The sequence below is a fragment of the Phyllobates terribilis genome, unplaced genomic scaffold (genome assembly GCF_046119375.1).
Source record: "Phyllobates terribilis strain yellow unplaced genomic scaffold, ASM4611937v1 Scaffold_11__3_contigs__length_659146591, whole genome shotgun sequence".
Lineage (NCBI taxonomy): Eukaryota > Metazoa > Chordata > Amphibia > Anura > Dendrobatidae > Phyllobates > Phyllobates terribilis.
Window position 1 is genome coordinate 378572989 of NW_027362771.1, and position 17123 is coordinate 378590111.

The following is a 17123-nucleotide window of genomic DNA, read 5'->3' on the forward strand; positions in this document are numbered from 1 at the left end:
ATACACATGGGGCGCAGAGTCCCAAAAGATTCATATTCCAGATGCTTATGCAGTCCATGTGTCGCAGTATTGTGCCTGTAAAGGATTTGACCGCCCTCCTTGCATCTTAAATATATTACAAGATCTGTACAAGATTGCCAAAGATAGGTTTTTTAATTCTGCCATTCTTCAAATCAGTAAGGAATCTGTTGTCCTATTACAAAAGAACAACTGATAACTACTTGAAATTAAAATTTTAACCCTGCTAACTACAGTATGCTTCTCTGAAACAGTTTAGTAGTACAGAATTAGCAATTGTAAAGCATACCTGAGTGGTGTACTACATCATTACCACTGTTCACCTGCGCAGTTTGTGTACCATAGTCGATCATTTGATTTTTCGAGCAGCTGCAGTTTGCATACAAATGATCAGTATATCAAATTAACGTTCATGGCACAGTGAAAATTCGGGTTAATAATTGTTATATATACTGTATAATTTAAAGTAGACCAAGAATTACAATGCAGTCATCCACAATTCGGTAGGAGTCTGTATATATTGTCACTTTAATAACATACATGTTTCCATATTCAAATTATTTGAAAAACCATGGTATGCAAGGCAGGTGTACCTTACAGATATGAACATGACCACACATCAATGCCTTGAAGGATCAGATTTACACTATTGTAATGTAAGTGTAGGCATGCTGCTGAAAATACAGTATATTTTTCTCTTAGTGAATAACATGGTGTTAAGAGCAACCTACAAATAATGCTTAGAAGTGGCAAAGATCATTATAGGTATTGATAGACAGAGAAGGCTGACAATCGCGTAGACAGCAATTTAGGCAGATGTTATACAGTTAGGTCCAGAAATTTCTAGACAGTGACACAAGTTTTGGCATTTTAGCTGTTTACCAAAACATATTCAAAATACATAATACATTATAAAGTCAATATGGGCTTAAAGTGCAAATTTTCAGCTTTAATTTGAGGGTATTTGCATCCTAAATGGAGTAAGGGTTTAGGAATTATAGCTCTTTAATGTGTAGCAACCTCTTTCTAAAAAAAACAAAAGTAATCTGACAATTATCTGAAATGCTATTTAATTTAATGTACTGCATGGGCATTTCCCTCAGTAATCCATCATCAATTAAGCAGGTAAAAGGTGTGGAGCTAATTCCAGATGTGTCATTTGCATTTGGAAACTGTTGCTGTGAACCCACAACATGTGGCCAAAGGACCAAAGGACAGAAAGCAGAAATTTTAGGAGTGGCCAAATCAACAGTTTTGTATATTCTCCAAAAAAAGAGCGCACTGATGAGTTTGGGAACTCAAAAAAGCCTGGATATCCACAGAAGACAACAGTGGTGGATGACCGCAGAATCCTTTCCATGGTGAAGAAAAACCCCTTCACAACATCAACCTAAGTTAAGAACACTCTCCATGAAGTAGGTGTTTCAGTACCTACAATCATGGCCAAAAGTGTTGGCACCCTTGAAAAAAAACAGGAAAAAGGCAAATTGGACATACTGTACTTTCACACAAAACCCTAAAAATGGGCCAGACAAAATTGCTGGCATCCTCAACTTAATATTTGCTTGCACACCCTTTGGAATGGATAACTGCAATCAATCGCTTCCTATAACCATCAACCAGCTTCTTACACCTCTCAGATGGAGTTTTGGAGCACTCTTCTTTTGCCATCTGCTCCAGGACTCTCATATTTGAAGGGTGCCTCACCCCAACAGCAAATTTAAGATCTCTCCACAGGTGTTCAATGGGATTTAGATCCAGTCTCATTGCTGGCCACTTCAGAACTATCCAGCATTTTGTTTCCATCCATTTCTGTGTGCTTCTTGAAGTATGTTTGGTGTCATTGTCCTGCTGAAAGACCCATGACCTAAGACATAAACCCAGCTTTCTGACACTGGGCACTACATTGTGACCCCGAATCCTTTGGCATTCTTCATATTTCCTAATGCTTTGCACACAGTAAAGTCACCCAGTGCAAGAGGCAGCAAAACAACCCCAAAAGATCTTTGAACCTCCACCATACTTAATTGTAGGTGCTATGTTCTTTTCTTTGTAGGTCTCATTTCATTTTCGGTAAACAGTAGAATGATGTGCTTTACCAAAGAGCTCTATCTTAGTCTCATCCTGGCTTACTCATGTACACTACCATTCAAAAGCTTGGGGTCATTTAGAAATGTCATTATTTTTGAAAAAAAAGCACATTTTTGTTCAATGAAGCTAACATTAAATGAATCAGAAATACACCTCACCGGGAGGCACTGGCATGGCTAAACCCTCTGTGGGAAAGAGGGGATCCTCTGGTGTCTGATCTTCCGGCTTTCCTCACTGCCTTCTGGAAGGTCTTCGATGAGCCCGGACAAAAATCTTCTACTGCCTCCTCACTTCTCCGTCTCCATCAAGGGAGTCTCACCGTGGGCCAGTATGCCATACATTTTCGAACCCTCGCATCTGAGCTTGCCTGGAACAACGAGGCCCTGGTGTCCACCTTCTGGGAGGGTCTTTCCGGGCGGATCAAGGATGAGCTAGCTGGTCGTGACATCCCTTCCATCCTGGATGACCTGGTGTCAATAGCTACCCAGATTGACATCCGTTTTTTGGAACGAGCTAAGGAGACTACCCGGGAGAGAAGACTTCCGCATCTCGCTCCTGTATTCCAAAGCCCAGCCACGCAACCAGCTATTCCTCGGACACGTTCCCCAGAGCCTATGCAAATTGACCAAACCAAGATGGTCAAGTCTCGCCTGGAGACGTGCCGAGCTGAGGGGAGTTGCTTCTACTGTGGCAGTAAAGAGCATTTTATCTGTTCTTGCCCAGTGAAGTTGGGAAACTCCAGTGTCTAGGACCACTTGGAAAGGTCGTCCTAGGCAAGAATAAATCCTCTCTGTCCTTGACTCTATCTGTTTCTATTTCCAGTGGTGAGACCTGCTTCTTCGAGACTGCCCACCTAGATTCTGGAGCTAGGAATCTCATTTCACAGGCTGTTGTGGAGCGCTATCAGATCCTTACCATACACCTGGCTGAACCATTGGTGGTCACTTCTGTGGATGGAAAACTTCTTCTGGAGATCATCTTGCTCGTCACAGAGCCTGTAACCTTTCAGGTGGGAATGCTGCACTCAGAGAGGATTTCCTTTCATGTGCTGTCCAGTCTCTCTCACTCCCTCTTGCTTGGTCTACCTTGATTACAGAGACATGAACCTGTCCTGAATTGGAGGTCTGGTGAAGTGCTCCATTGGGGGCAGGAATGCCATGAGTCCTGCCTGGTTCCGGTTCGTCCAGCTCGACCTCCGTCTACTCCGGCTAATCTACCTGGTCTGCCGGCACCCTACTGGTCCTATGCGGACGTCTTCGACAAAAAGGAGGCAGAGACACTTCCACCTCATAGGCCGTATGATTGCCCAATCGACCTGGTACCTGGTGCTTCTCCTCCCCGCGGGCGTATCTACTCCTTGTTGCTGGCTGAGACCAGGGCCATGTCTGAGTACATAGAAGAGAATCTTGCTATTGCTAGGGGATTCATCCAGAAATCTACCTCCCCGGCTGGAGAAGGATTCTTCTCGTTAAGAAGAAAGACGGCTCACTACGTCCCTGTATCGATTACAGGGGTCTTAACCAGATTACCATCAAGAATAAGTACCCGCTGCCTCTCATCTCGGAGCAGTTTGACCGTCTTAAAGGCGTGAAGATCTTCACCAAGCTCGATGTTCGTGGGGCGTACAATTTGGTCCGGATCCGCCAGGGAGACGAGTGGAAGACGGAATTCAACACCCGGGACGGTGACTATGAATATCGCGTGATGCCCTTTGGTCTCTGTAATGCCCCAGCCGTCTTCCAGGAGCTGGTTAACGACATCTTCCGTGATCTCCTGTATTCTTGCGTGGTAGTGTTCCTGGACGATATCTTGGTCTTCTCTCTGGACCTGCCAACACACCGGAGGGATGTTCGTTAGGTTCTGCTAAGGCTCCGGCAGAATCGCCTATACGCAAAATTTGAGAAATGCCTCTTCAAGCAGACTTCCCTTCTGTTCCTGGGCTATATTATCTCCGAGACTAGTCTGCGGATGGATCCCGAGAAGGTTTCTGCCGTCTTAAAGTTGCCCCGACCGGAGGGGTTGAAGGCGATTCAGCGATTCCTGGCCTTCGCAAATTATTACCGCCTCTTCATCCCTCATTTCTCCTCCCGGACCGCCCACATCTCCCCGCTCACCCGTAAGGGAGCAAATCCCAGGGAATGGACTTCCGAAGCGGAGGAGGCCTTCGTCTACCTAAAACAAGCTTTCTCCTCCGCCCCTGTGCTGCACTGTCCGGATTGCAACAAGCAGTTCTTCCTGGAGGTTGATATATCCTCCTCCAGAGCCGGAGCGGTGCTCACCCAGAAATCCCCGTCCGGGAGAATGGCAACCTGCGGCTTCTTCTCCAAGCTCTTCTCCTCGTCCGAGCGCAACTACTCCATAGGAGATCGTGAGCTGCTAGCCATCAAATTGGCGCTGGAGGAGTGGCATTACCTACTGGAGGGGGCCCTGCACCCGGTGGTCATCTACTCTGACCACAAAAACCTGGCCTATTTACAAAATGCCCAGGTCAGGCCAGGTGGTCTCTATTCTTTGCCCGATTCTGCTTCACTCTGCATTACCGCCCGGCGGACAAGAACATTAAGGCTGACGCTTTATCCCGCTCGTTCCTGTCCTCTGACCAAGAGGAGGAGCCTCTACATATCATCGACCCCTCTAAAGTAATGACTGTGGCTCCGTTTGACCTGTCTCTTCTTCCACCTGGTAAGACTTTTGTGGCAGTTCCAGATCGTAAGAAAGTTCTACTCTGGGGCCATTCATCCATTCATCCAAACTAGCTGGTCATGCTGGTCAGAGGAAGACCTTTCTGCTCATCTCCCAACATTACTGGTGGCCTTCTCTGCGCAAGGATGTTGCGGATTTCGATGCGGCTTGTTCCTCCTGTGCCCGTAACAAGGTTCCCCGGCGCCTGCCATCCGGCCGTCTCCTTCATCTTCCCGTGCCTTCCGCTCTGTGGCAACACATAGCTATGGACTTCATTACGGATCTCCCTGTCTCTGCCGGTTGTACAGTCATTTGCCTTGTCTTCCGTCTGCATCTGTGCTGGCTAAGGACTTCATCCATCACATCTTCCATCTTCACGGTCTACCCCTCCACATTGTGTCTGATCACGGGGTTCAGTTCACTTCGCAGTTCTGGAGAGCTACGTGCAAACTGCTGGATGTCTCCTTGGATTTTTCCTCTGCTTATCACCCTCAATCCAATGGACAAGTGGAACGTATCAACTAGGTCCAGTTTTCTCCTGCACTTCGTCAATGAGATGAGAGCGAGTCTTCTACTAAATCCCCGTTCTTTCCCATCTCCTCTTCTGTGGACAATCCTGCCACGGAGTCTCTTGTCAGAGAATTTTCGGCTATTTGGGAAGACACTAGATCTGCACTTCTTCAGTCCTCCAAGCGGATGAAGAGACATGCTGATAAGAAACGTCTGGATCCGCCTCAATTCCGTCCAAGAGACAAGGTCTGGCTTTCCTCCAAATATGTCCGTCTCAAGATACCTTCCTATAAGTTGGGTCCGCGGTTCATCGGTCCGTTCGAGGTTCAGAACCAAATCAATCCCGTGGCTTACAAGCTGAAACTCCCGGTCACCTTACGAATTACAAACTCCTTTCATGTATCCCTCCTCAAACCTGTTGTCCTTAATTCCTTCTCTGATGATCCAGGTACATCCTCTCCAGCTCCAGTCTCCGCTGAGGACGTCTTTGAGGTAGAAAACATTTTGGCCCCCAAGAGGGTAAGAGGAAAGACTTTCTTTCTTGTGGATTGGAAGGGGTTTGGCCCAGAGTAGAGGTCTTGGGAACCCAGGGAGAACATTCATGCCCCTCATCTTCTTAAAAAATTTCTCTCGGGCTTAAAGAAGGGGGGGCGTAAAGGGTGGGGTACTGTAGCATCGGCGTCTCTGCCTCCTGCCGGGCAGAGACTCCTTTCCCCTCACCGCCACGGCCCTGGTCCGGTGTCTTCTGGCTCCCGTCCTGCAGCTACTGTGGCGAGCACTGTGCGCAGCTTCCAGGGCACAGTGCCTAGGGGGCGTGAGCGCACGCTCCCTCCCTCTTAAAGGGGCTGCGCGCACCATCCTAAAAAGTCCCCGGCCAATGGCCGAAGGACTTCCCCTATTTAAAGCACCTCCACCAATATGGAGGTGCCCGTTCAAGGTTGTTGTTCTGTGTGCTAACACTTGCTTCAGCTCTCAGGTCCTGCTGCCTGTCAGTCCTGCCCGCCAGTCTGCCTGTCAGGCCTGTCTGCCAGTCCGCCTGCCAGTTACCTGCCGTGCTCACCAGCCTGCCAACCTGGAAGCACCTGCCAGTTACATGCCGTGCCCGCCAGCCTGCTTACCTGGAAGCAACTGCCTGTTACCTGTAGTGCATGCCACCCTGCCTACCTGGGGCACCTGCCTGTTACCTGTCGTGCCTGCCTGCCAGTCTACCTGGAGCACCTACCTGTTACCTGTTGTGCCCGCCAGCTTGCCTACCCAGAGCACCTGTCTGGTTATCTGCCGAACCAGCCTGCTTATCTATCCGGACCACCCGTCAGCCTTCCTGCTGTGCTCATCCGCTGTACCGGTCAGTTCCTGCCATATGACCTGTGGGAGTCACCTGCTCTCACACAAGGTCGGTCCCAGAGTGGCACCTGGTCCCCCTGCTTGGTCCCTCCCTGGTTCACGGAGTCTATTGAGCCACCGTACGACCTTGGTCAGGCCGAGTAGGCACTTAGTCATGCCCCTCTGGTTCCTCCTTGCACCGAAGCACAGAGGTTCCACCACCCGGACCCGTAACAATCCCCTCTCCATCTATCTGACCACCATTTACTCACTTTCTCATCGTTGTCCTCCTCACCTGCCACCTATGTCCAGCAACTAGCACACCCCCGCAGAAACCTCGCACATCTAGACACACACACTCTCTCACCCTATTCTATCACTGGCATGTATATCTACATTCCATGACACAGACAGCACCACAGCTTTCTACATTGCCACTCTCTTGTCAGCTATTGACTCGGTCGCTCCTCTCATGCATGGCAGAGTGCGACGAATTAATAAACAACCCTGGCACAATAACCTCACTAAAAAGCTTTGGCAAGCATCCAGGGTTGCGGCGTTGTAAGAAAACACATTTGCAAGATGACTTCACTGTATTCAAACAAGCAACACTCGCATTCAAATCAGCCCTCATTTTTGCTAAACAGGCCTACTTCACAACCCTCATATCTTCCTTATCCTACAACCCCAAACAGTTATTCAATGCTTTTAACTCCATCCTCCACCCTTCACTGCCCCCTCCGACCTCCCTAATCTCTGCTGAAAACTTTGCCACACACTTCAAAAACAAGATCGACCAAACAAGGCAAGTGTTTATTGTTCAACCACCACAACCCCTTTGTTTACCAACTAATGCCCTTCCCCCATAACCTCCCTCTCCAACATCAGTGAAGGAGAGCCTACTCGTCTCCTCTCCAAATTAAACCTCATCACTTGTGCACTTGACCCCATCCCACCTCATCCTCACCCCAACATTCATCCCATCCCTAACCCATCTCTTCAACCTATTACTAACCTCCGGAACCTTCCCCTCTGCTTTCAAACATGCCACAATCACACCCATCTTCAAAAAGCCATCCCTCGACCCAACCATTTTGTCCAGCTATGGCCCCATATCACTGTTCCCATTTGCCTCCAAACTCCTTGAGCAACATGTTCACGCTGAGCTTTCCTCTCACCTTTCATCTAACTCTCTCTTCGACAACCAACAATCAGGCTTCTGTCCCCACCATTCCACCGAAACTGCCCTGACCAAAATTATTAATGACTTACAGTCAAAGCTAACAGACAATTCTCTATACTACTCCTTCTTGACCTGTCCTCTGCATTAGACACAGTTGACCACCGCCTCCTACTACAGATCCTATCTTCCTTCAGCGTCAAAATCCTTGCCCTATCTTGGATCTCCTCATATCACATTTAGCGCCTCCTGCTCCCACACTACCTCTTCATCCCGCCCTCTCTCTTTTGGAGTCTCTCAAGGCTTCTCTCTAGGGCCCCTACTCTTCTCCCTTGGCATGGAACAGCTCATAAAGTCCCATGGCTTTCAGTACCATCAGCTGATGACACTCAGATATACCTCTTTGGCCCAGATGTCACCTCTCTGCTGTTCAGAATCCCAGCGTGTCTATCAGTCATATCCTCCTTCTTCTCCTCTTGCTTCCTCAAGCTCAATGTGGACAAATCTGAACTCATTATCTTTCCTCCATCTCTTGTATCTTCCTCACCTGATCTATCACAATAAATGACATCATGCTTTCACCTGTACCGGAAAATCGCTGCCTCTGAGGAAACCTTCACTCTGCCCTGTCCTTCAAACCGCACATCCAAGCTCTCAACACCTCCTGTCGCCTCCAGCTCAAAAATATTTCCAGAATCTGTCCTTTCCTCAATCCTAAATCTATTAAACTGCTTGTGCATGCCCTCATCATCTTCTGCCTTGACTACAGCAACATTCTCCTCTGTGGCCTACCTGCTAACACTCTTGCAACTATCCAGTCCATCCTTAACTCTGCTGCTCCGACTAGTTCAGCTCTCTCCTCACAACTCCTCTGCTATCCCCCTTTGCAAATCCCTGTACTGGCTCCCAATTCCACAGCGTATCTAGTTCAAACTGCTAACATTGACCTACAAAGCCATCCATAACCTTTCTCTCCGTACATCTCCAAATATCTTACCTCATGTAATATCCGATCCCCCCAAGACCTCTTTCTCTCCTCCATACTTATTCGTTCCTCACCCAATCGCCTCCAAGACTTCTCCTCATTATCCCCCATCCTCTGGAATTTTGTGCCTCAACACATCCAATTAGCCACCACATTCGGATCCATCAGACGGAACCTGAAAACCCATCTCTTCAAGAAAGCTTACAACCTACAATGACCACGCTGCCTCCTCACCACCACCAGAGCTCCTGCAGCCCCCCAACCTACTGTCTCCTTCCTCATCATCCTGTAGAATGTAAGCCCTTCACTCTGTACCAGTCTATCATTGATAGTTCGTTTACTGTATGTGATGTCTGTATTTTGTATGTAACCCCTTTCTTATGTACAGCTCCATGGAATCAATTGTGCTATATAAATAAATAATAATAATAAAACATAGAATGGAGTAGTAGCCATTGCCTATTCTCATGCTGCACTGCTCGGTAACCTTATTGATGTTACCGCCCACCACAGCATGAGAACCAGCATTGGCTGCTGCTCCAGTCTCCTCTTCTTATGCTGTAACGAGCGGTGATGTCAGTAAGGTTACTGTGGTTCACAGCCACTGAACTGCGGTAACCTTACTGATATTCCCCCTTTTTAATAACCAGTAAAGGTTAAGCAGACAGCTGAGAGGTGCTATTAATAGGCTGGGAAGCTCCATGTTTATTATTCCCTTCCCAGACTAATAAGACCAACTCACACCTGTCTGCTGTCTCTTAGTTGGTTGGTTATTAAAAGAATTATTTATTATTATTATTTATTTATTAGCTAAATACAAATACAGAAAAGTACACATGCAGAGCACTGATTATATATCTCACTGACATATTTCTATCTATCAATTCTATTCTGACGGTTCGGGCTGTGAGTTTATTGCACTTGGCTGATAAAATGTCTGGTTTCCATTGAGCTGTGTGCATAAAAATCAGATGATGCACGCATGGTCCATGTGCCGTGTGATTTTTTTTCTTGCACTCATTGACTTGCATTAGTGAGTCTAGGTTGTTCTACGGGGCCATACGCAGCATGCTGCAATTTTTTCCTCAGCCCAATTATAGCTGAGGAAAAACTCGCATATGAACACTGCCTCATTGAATAACATTGGTGCAAGTGCAATGCTCGCTGATCTGGGCTCAGAAACCGGCAAATCCTCACAGCGCACAGTGCGTGAGCTGGGGGGATTCGTAAGTCTGACAGAGTGACTGCAGATTTATCAATTTAGACCAAACAACCCCTTTAAGTTCATTGAGGTTCATGCACACTCATTTATGCTGAGCTCTAATAAGGTCCTTCCACAATTCAATTGGGCCGAGGTCTAATATTTTATTGAGCCATTGCAACACCTTGATTCTTTTCTTTTTCAGCCTTTCAGATGTAGATTTTCTGGTGTGTTTGGGATCATTGTCCTTGTTGCATGACCAAATTTTGACCAAGTTATTGCTTCTGGATAGGTGGCTTGACATTTAACACTAGAGGTCTTAATTCCTACAGAATTACACTATGTCGTCATTTATTTAGCAACAAAGAGTACAAAATGCAAATGAATTTGTGAAAAATTAGGCACACTCTTATAGCTTCTATTGAAATAAAGAGGGTAAGTAGCAGCTAGATCTGCTAATCAAAAACCCATGATTAATTGTTCATTAAGTGTGACCACCTCTATAAAAGCAGAAATTTGGGCAGATTGCTCGACTGAAACATTCTGGTGTGTGTTAACATCATCAGAAACTGTCTTAGAGAAATAACTGCCTGTCAGTCAGGGAAGGGTGATAAGGCCATTTCCAAACAATTTGGAGTCCATTATTCTACAGTGACAAAGATAATTCACAAATGGAAAATATTCAAGACAACTGACAATCTTTAAAGGAGTGAACTTACAGCAAGTTCATCCCAAAGTCAGGCCATGAAATACTCTCAGAGAATTGTTAAAAAAAAAGAACAAGAGTTACACCTTAGACTGAAAAGGCCTCAGCATGTTAAATGTTCTAATTCATGACAATACAATTAAAAAAAAACTAAACATGTATGGCTTGTTTGGAATGGTTGCTAGTAAAATGCCTGATCTTTCAAAAAAGAACTTGACACAGCACAACTAAAATTTGAAAACTTGTAAAGTTGCGTCCGAACAAACCACAATACTTCCGGAACAATTTCCATTGGGCAAACCAGTGTACAGTTTGGCCTTAATGCCCCGTGCCACATTTGTTAAAAAAAAAAAAAAGCAGAAACATCTTTTACCAGCCTTACAGCACAATGTTGGAGGGGTGATTATTTAGGTTGTTTTGCAGATGCAGGACCTGAACACCGTGCATTCATTTCATTGACTATGAAATTCTCAGAATGCCAATGAATTCTAAATTCAAAATTCAAAAGGTAAAGTGTATCAGTGTAATTTATCTTGTTTTGTTGTTCATTCGAGGTTGTATTTATCTAATTTTGAGATCTTCTAAAGCCCAAATGTTCTTTTAATATGACCTGAGATGAAAAACCATAGAATTCAAAGAGGAATTCAAGAGTTAGCTTTTCGCATGACTATATAAGTATTTGATGTGACTATCCCTTTACCATCAACACAACATCAGTTCCTCTAAGTACACTTGCACACAGTTTTTGAAGGAACTCAGCAGATATCCTTCTATCTCTTAATATAATCCCAGACAGACTCAATGATGTTTAGATCCGGGCTCTATGGGGTTCATATAATCACTTCCAGGACTCCTTGTTGTCCTTTACGCTGAAGATAGTTCTCAAAGACATTGACTATATGTTATGGGTTGTTGTCTTGCTGTAAATAATGTTTGGAGCCAATCAGATACCTCCCTGATGATATTCTATGACGGGTAAATATCTGCCTGTGTATCTCAGCATTGAGCTCACTATTAACCTTGAACAAATCAATTTGCTGATATGAAGCCCTAAACTTGCAATTAATCTCCAGTGTGCTTTAACTGATGACTGCAGATGCTCATTATTGTACCACTCTCCAACCCTTTGATGAAGAAACTGTCTTCTTTTACAGACAAATATATAAAATTTTGACGCATCAGTCCAGAGAACTTGCTGGCATTTTTCTCCACCCCAGTTCCTACGTTTTTGTGTGCATTTGAGTGGCCTAGCTTTGATTCCATGTTAAAGGTAAGGCTTTTTGGCCTCAATTCTAGAATTCTTAAAAAAGTAGATGGGTACTTGCTAGTTCTTGTTGGCTTCTGCTAGTTCGGAGCTGCTGCACATCTTGCGATTTAGAAGGACAGAAACATGATGTGTCTTTCATTTGCTGCATTACGTTTACTTGGCCGACCACTGCATCTACGGTCTTCAACGCTGCAGTTACAGTCCTTTTCTTCAAAAGTGCTTAAACTGCACATCTTGAAACCCCAGTCTGCTTTGAAATCTTTGCCAGGGAGAGACCACTATGATGCAGTATAACTACCTTATACCTTGTTGCTGTTCTCAGTCTTGCCATGGTGCATGACCTGTGACATGAAAATGTCTTTCTCAACATCACCTTTGTAACACTATATGCCTATTTTAGCCCCCTACACAGCTGTTTCCATTTCAGCTAATGACTGTATTTCAACCTACTTATGAAAATAATGCTCAATATCACTTGTTTGGTATAATTGGCTACTCATACACAGCCCTCAAGGACCTAAATCTTTTCTCACGTAAATTAATTCTGAAGAAGCTGCATCATAAAGACAGAACCACACCTTCGGCGATGAGCTCTGCTGAGAGGGAGGCATTACAATCATTGGAGGACCTCCTCGGTGAACAGGCGTCAGAAGCCAGAGGTAGGTTCCCTCCACAGATAATTCCAAAATCTACACGTTCCCCCCCCTTTTGATCAGCCCAGCAGTTGAGATATTTACTAAACTGGTCTATGAGGATTTTAAGAAAACCTCTAATACACGGGGACAGGATAATCTCACGGGTCCTCAGAGAGCAGCACTAATTAAACTCCAGTCATATTCTGACCTGGTATTTAAACAAGCTGACAAAGGGGGGAACATCGTAGTTTGGCCGTGTGCCCTCTATGAAAAAGAGGCACTACGCCAACTACGTGATAAAAACACCTATACTAAATTGGGTTACAACCCATTGTCTTCCTTCTCAGCAGAGCTCCAATCCATTTTGGGTAGGGCCTTTGAGGCCAATATTATTGACAAAAAGGTCCTTAAGGGTCTTACAGTGCGGTTCCCTAGGGTCTCCACTTTCTATCTGCTACCTAAGGTCCACAAGGACGCCGTCAATCCACCGGGACGCCCGATCGTGTCCGGAATTGAGAGTCTCTGCGAACCTATTTGTAAATTTGTGGACTTCTATCTTAAGCCCCTCGTAGAGACTCTCCCATCATATTTAAAGGACATGACGGACGTCCTTACTCGCTTTGACGGTGTCTTTGTGGACTCCAATATTTTATTGGTGACAGCAGATGTGGAGACTCTCTATACGTGTATTGACCATTCTGATGGGTTGGAGGCGATCCGCCTCTTCCTCGGGGCCTCCAACCTGGGCGGCCCTCTTTGCGACTTTATTTTAGAGCTGCTGCGGTTTATCCTGACCCACAACTTTTTCACCTTTAAGGATCAATTCTATCTCCAGTTACGTGGTACAGCCATGGGCGCGGCCTGCGCGCCTTCATACGCCAATCTCTTCCTGGGGGCCTGGGAGAGATCCCTTTTTGGCGATGAAGGGGAATGGCCGCTACCCATGTTTTATGCTGGTACAGATATATAGATGATATCCTTTTTCTGTGGAAGGGTACACTGCAGCAGCTCGGGAGGTTTATAGGTGAGATTAATAACAATAATTTGAACATCCGCCTAACATATAAAGCGGATGCAGCTAAAATTGACTTCCTTGACGTCAGCCTGGAGGTTGATGATGATTTCTCCATCAGGACTGACGTATTTAGGAAGTCAACAGCTGTAAACTCACTGATTCATGCCTCCTCCGCACATAATCCCGCAACTATTAGGGCCGTCCCGGTTGGACAGTTCCTGAGGGTCAGGCGGATCTGTTCCTCCTCGGAGGCATTTGAAGATCAAGCCAGGTCCCTGAGGTCAAGATTCCTCCAACGCGGCTACAGTAAACGCTCGATTAAAAGGGGTTATAATAGAGCCAAGGCAACATCTCGCTCTCAATTACTGTATGGCCAGAGAAGTACTAAACCAATTGACAATCAGACCCGTTTCATTTCCACATATAATACCAAGTGGAATGAGATGCGTACCATTCTTAAGAGACATTGGCCTATACTGTTAACAGAACCCTCCTTGGCGGGCGCTATGGGAGATTCCCCGTCTATGACGTCTAGGAAAGCCAAAAACCTCGGTGACCTGATTGTCAGGAGCCACTATGTCCCTTCTAATAAGACCTTTCTCTCTGCATTCCAACCCACATTGGGGTGCTTCCCATGCGGACACTGCCTGGTGTGCAGCAATGTCCTACGTACCCGGACTTTTGACTCTGCAGCAGGAGATAAACAATATGTCATTAATCATCGTATCTCCTGCAGTTCCACTAATGTCATTTATTACGCCACTTGTGGCTGTTCACTCATTTATGCTGGCCTTACATCCAGGGAACTCAGAGTCAGAGTCCGGGAACATGTTAGGGACATTGCTGCGGCCAAGTCAGTGACTGATCTTTCTGAGTTAAAAACCCTCCCCCGACATTTTCGCCTTTTCCATGATTGCGATCCCTCATCACTTTCTGTTCGGGGCATAGATGTAGTTCATCTTGGGGCAAGAGGGGGTAATGTGAAGCGCCTTATGGCACAGAGAGAAACTAAGTGGATTGTCACACTGGATACATTGTCCCCAAAGGGATTGAATGAAACCCTCAGTTTTGCTTCATTTTTATGAACACCCACGTGCGTTCCTTCTCCTGATTAAATTATATCATGGTCTTAATCGAAGACCTTTCAGTGATGCTTTAGCAGCTTTTATTTATATTTTTTATTATTTTTCTTTTGTGTGGTGTTTATGGTGTTTCCTAATTTTTTCTTTCCTTATTTTTGTTTCGTTTATTCTCTGTTCAGGTGTTTTTCATCTTCCCAAGATATGCAGCCATGCACTTATCATACACCAGAATTTATTATTTTTTGATTCTTTGTATGTATTATTGCTGTGTATTTATATCTATAAATGTGTTTATATGTTCTATTTATGTATGCAGTTTATCCATAGGGTGTCATGGTGCCTTGCTGCTCTAACACATTATGTATATACCTTTCCATCAGCATCTTGTGCGCGTGCGCTTGGCGCGGTCATGTCCCGAACTGCGGCGCCCGACGTCCTCCCTTCTGTGACAGCGCAGCATCCCGGCTGCGCGCTCCCGGAAGTGACCGCCGTGTAGCTGCTGCGGGACCTGCCTGTTCCATTGTGCACGCGCCGTACCACTGATGCTATTGGTGGTTAAATGGTCACATGGTGCACCATGTGACCGCCCACCTGATGTATTTTAAGGTCCTTCGGCCACACAAATCTACCTTTCCTTGAGAATGCCGACTAGATTACACGCGAAACGCGCGTTGGGAAGCGGCTTACACTTTTATTTCTTGGCACGACCATGGCCTGGGGTAAGCGTTACCACCTTACATCCAGTTAATGCTGTTGCTGCTGAATCTTGAAGTGGCTTACCGTCACATTGCTTAATTTATCATGGCTAGTATACTTTACAGCTACTTAATAGGTATGAAATTGCCATGTTAAATATGTAATCTACAGAGGTAAATGCGGTTTAGCTAGCCTGTAACAGCAACTCTATTATGTGATTTAGGGGTGTTATTTATACTTGCCAATTTGTGACAGTAATCATATTATGTGATTCTATGTAGCCTTCCCCCGACATTGTTGGTGCCTTGCTGCTACTCTTTCCAGTCCTCTGGCACACGTCCCTTCTTTTATGGTATGTTTTTTCTTGCTCTAATTATTGGTTAATAAAATTTATACAATTTTTATAACATTTGAAAAACTCTTCTCTTTTGTGTTATGCGTGTCTTTGGAGTTTTATATCTATAGACGCACACAGTGAGTGGCATTTACTGTGAGGTCCTGGGCAATATGCCTCTGGGATTTTCTGTTGCATCATACACAGGACTGTAACTCTACAAAAATCCTGACTTTGTGCAAGTGTACCTAGAAGAATTGATGCTGGTATAAAAGAAAAGGGTGGTCACACCAAATATTGGTTTGATTATTTGACCATTATTTTGACAGACTCTGTATCTGCCAGATGTCACTTTGGTTCTTCAATGGATCAGTCTGACTCTTTTGACACATTATGCATGGTGTAAGCATGTAGTTTGTATAGATAAACCTCAAAAGGAGAAAATAATCATCATAAGATAGCACTACTTATTTACACAAGCATTAATTGTGCCATGGTTGATGCAAAGAACCCTAGTGCCAAGGTCCAGTAGAGGTTCTCATGGTAGATAACCAATAATGATATTGGCCTATGCCACTTTATGTACCAACATGTTATTATAAAAAAGGTTACTGTCTTACGGTTTGCTAGATATTCTGAAAACTGGAATGCATTTTAGTAAACATTTTTCTCATCTCCATATAAATTGAATTGCAATAACGGCTGCAATTCTTGTAGAATTCTTAGTGTTAGAGATGTTACAGGGATGGGTCTACAATAATAGTATGTGTGAGAGTTTTTATTAATAAAGCTATATACAGATGCATATATTTTAAAGTACTACAGATGAAACACTATCTTCCATATAAACACCAGACACTGGATACCACTGAGGATATAATAAATTCAATAAGCATTTGTCATTTTTTTCCTGTCATGAAGTATTTACTCTAAACATTGAACTAAACTTCATTTTAATATGGAGTCATTGCTCATTCAGCTTATGAGATCCAGAAAGACCTCACATCTTTATATTAAATATTGGAAGAAACATAATATCTTACCATTTGTAGCCATATATTCGTAGTTAAAACTTGATTTTTTTCATCCTAAAATGAGAATGAAAATGTGTTTAGAGAGTAATATCCCTACTGTTATATTCAATTATTGTTCTGTACTTGTGAAGTCTATATATTGTTCCCTAGATAGAATTCCTTCATATTTCTAACAGTTCCTGCTAAGAAAAGTTAGAGCTCTGTATTCTGATCACCTCACAAGTCAGTTATTAATATACACATAGATACAGGGACGACTGGAACGAAAATTCAGCCCTGGCATTTGAAAGCACACAGGCCCATTCCAGCTCCATCCTGCAAGTAGGGTAATTTAAAGGGAATCTGTCACCCCCTGGGACTTATA

At 44.7% G+C, this 17123-nt stretch overlaps 1 protein-coding gene across 4 annotated transcripts in view; it reads right to left on the reverse strand.

Annotated features, from left to right (window-relative positions):
* CHRNA7 (cholinergic receptor nicotinic alpha 7 subunit) overlaps positions 1-17123 on the reverse strand; it is a 460420-nt gene that overhangs the window by 150194 nt on the left and 293103 nt on the right. For all 4 annotated transcript variants that reach the window (XM_073652950.1, XM_073652949.1, XM_073652951.1 and 1 more), the window contains one exon: positions 16769-16813. In XM_073652950.1, the coding sequence (XP_073509051.1) occupies positions 16769-16813 (45 nt within the window). The remainder of the gene's footprint in view (positions 1-16768; positions 16814-17123) is intronic.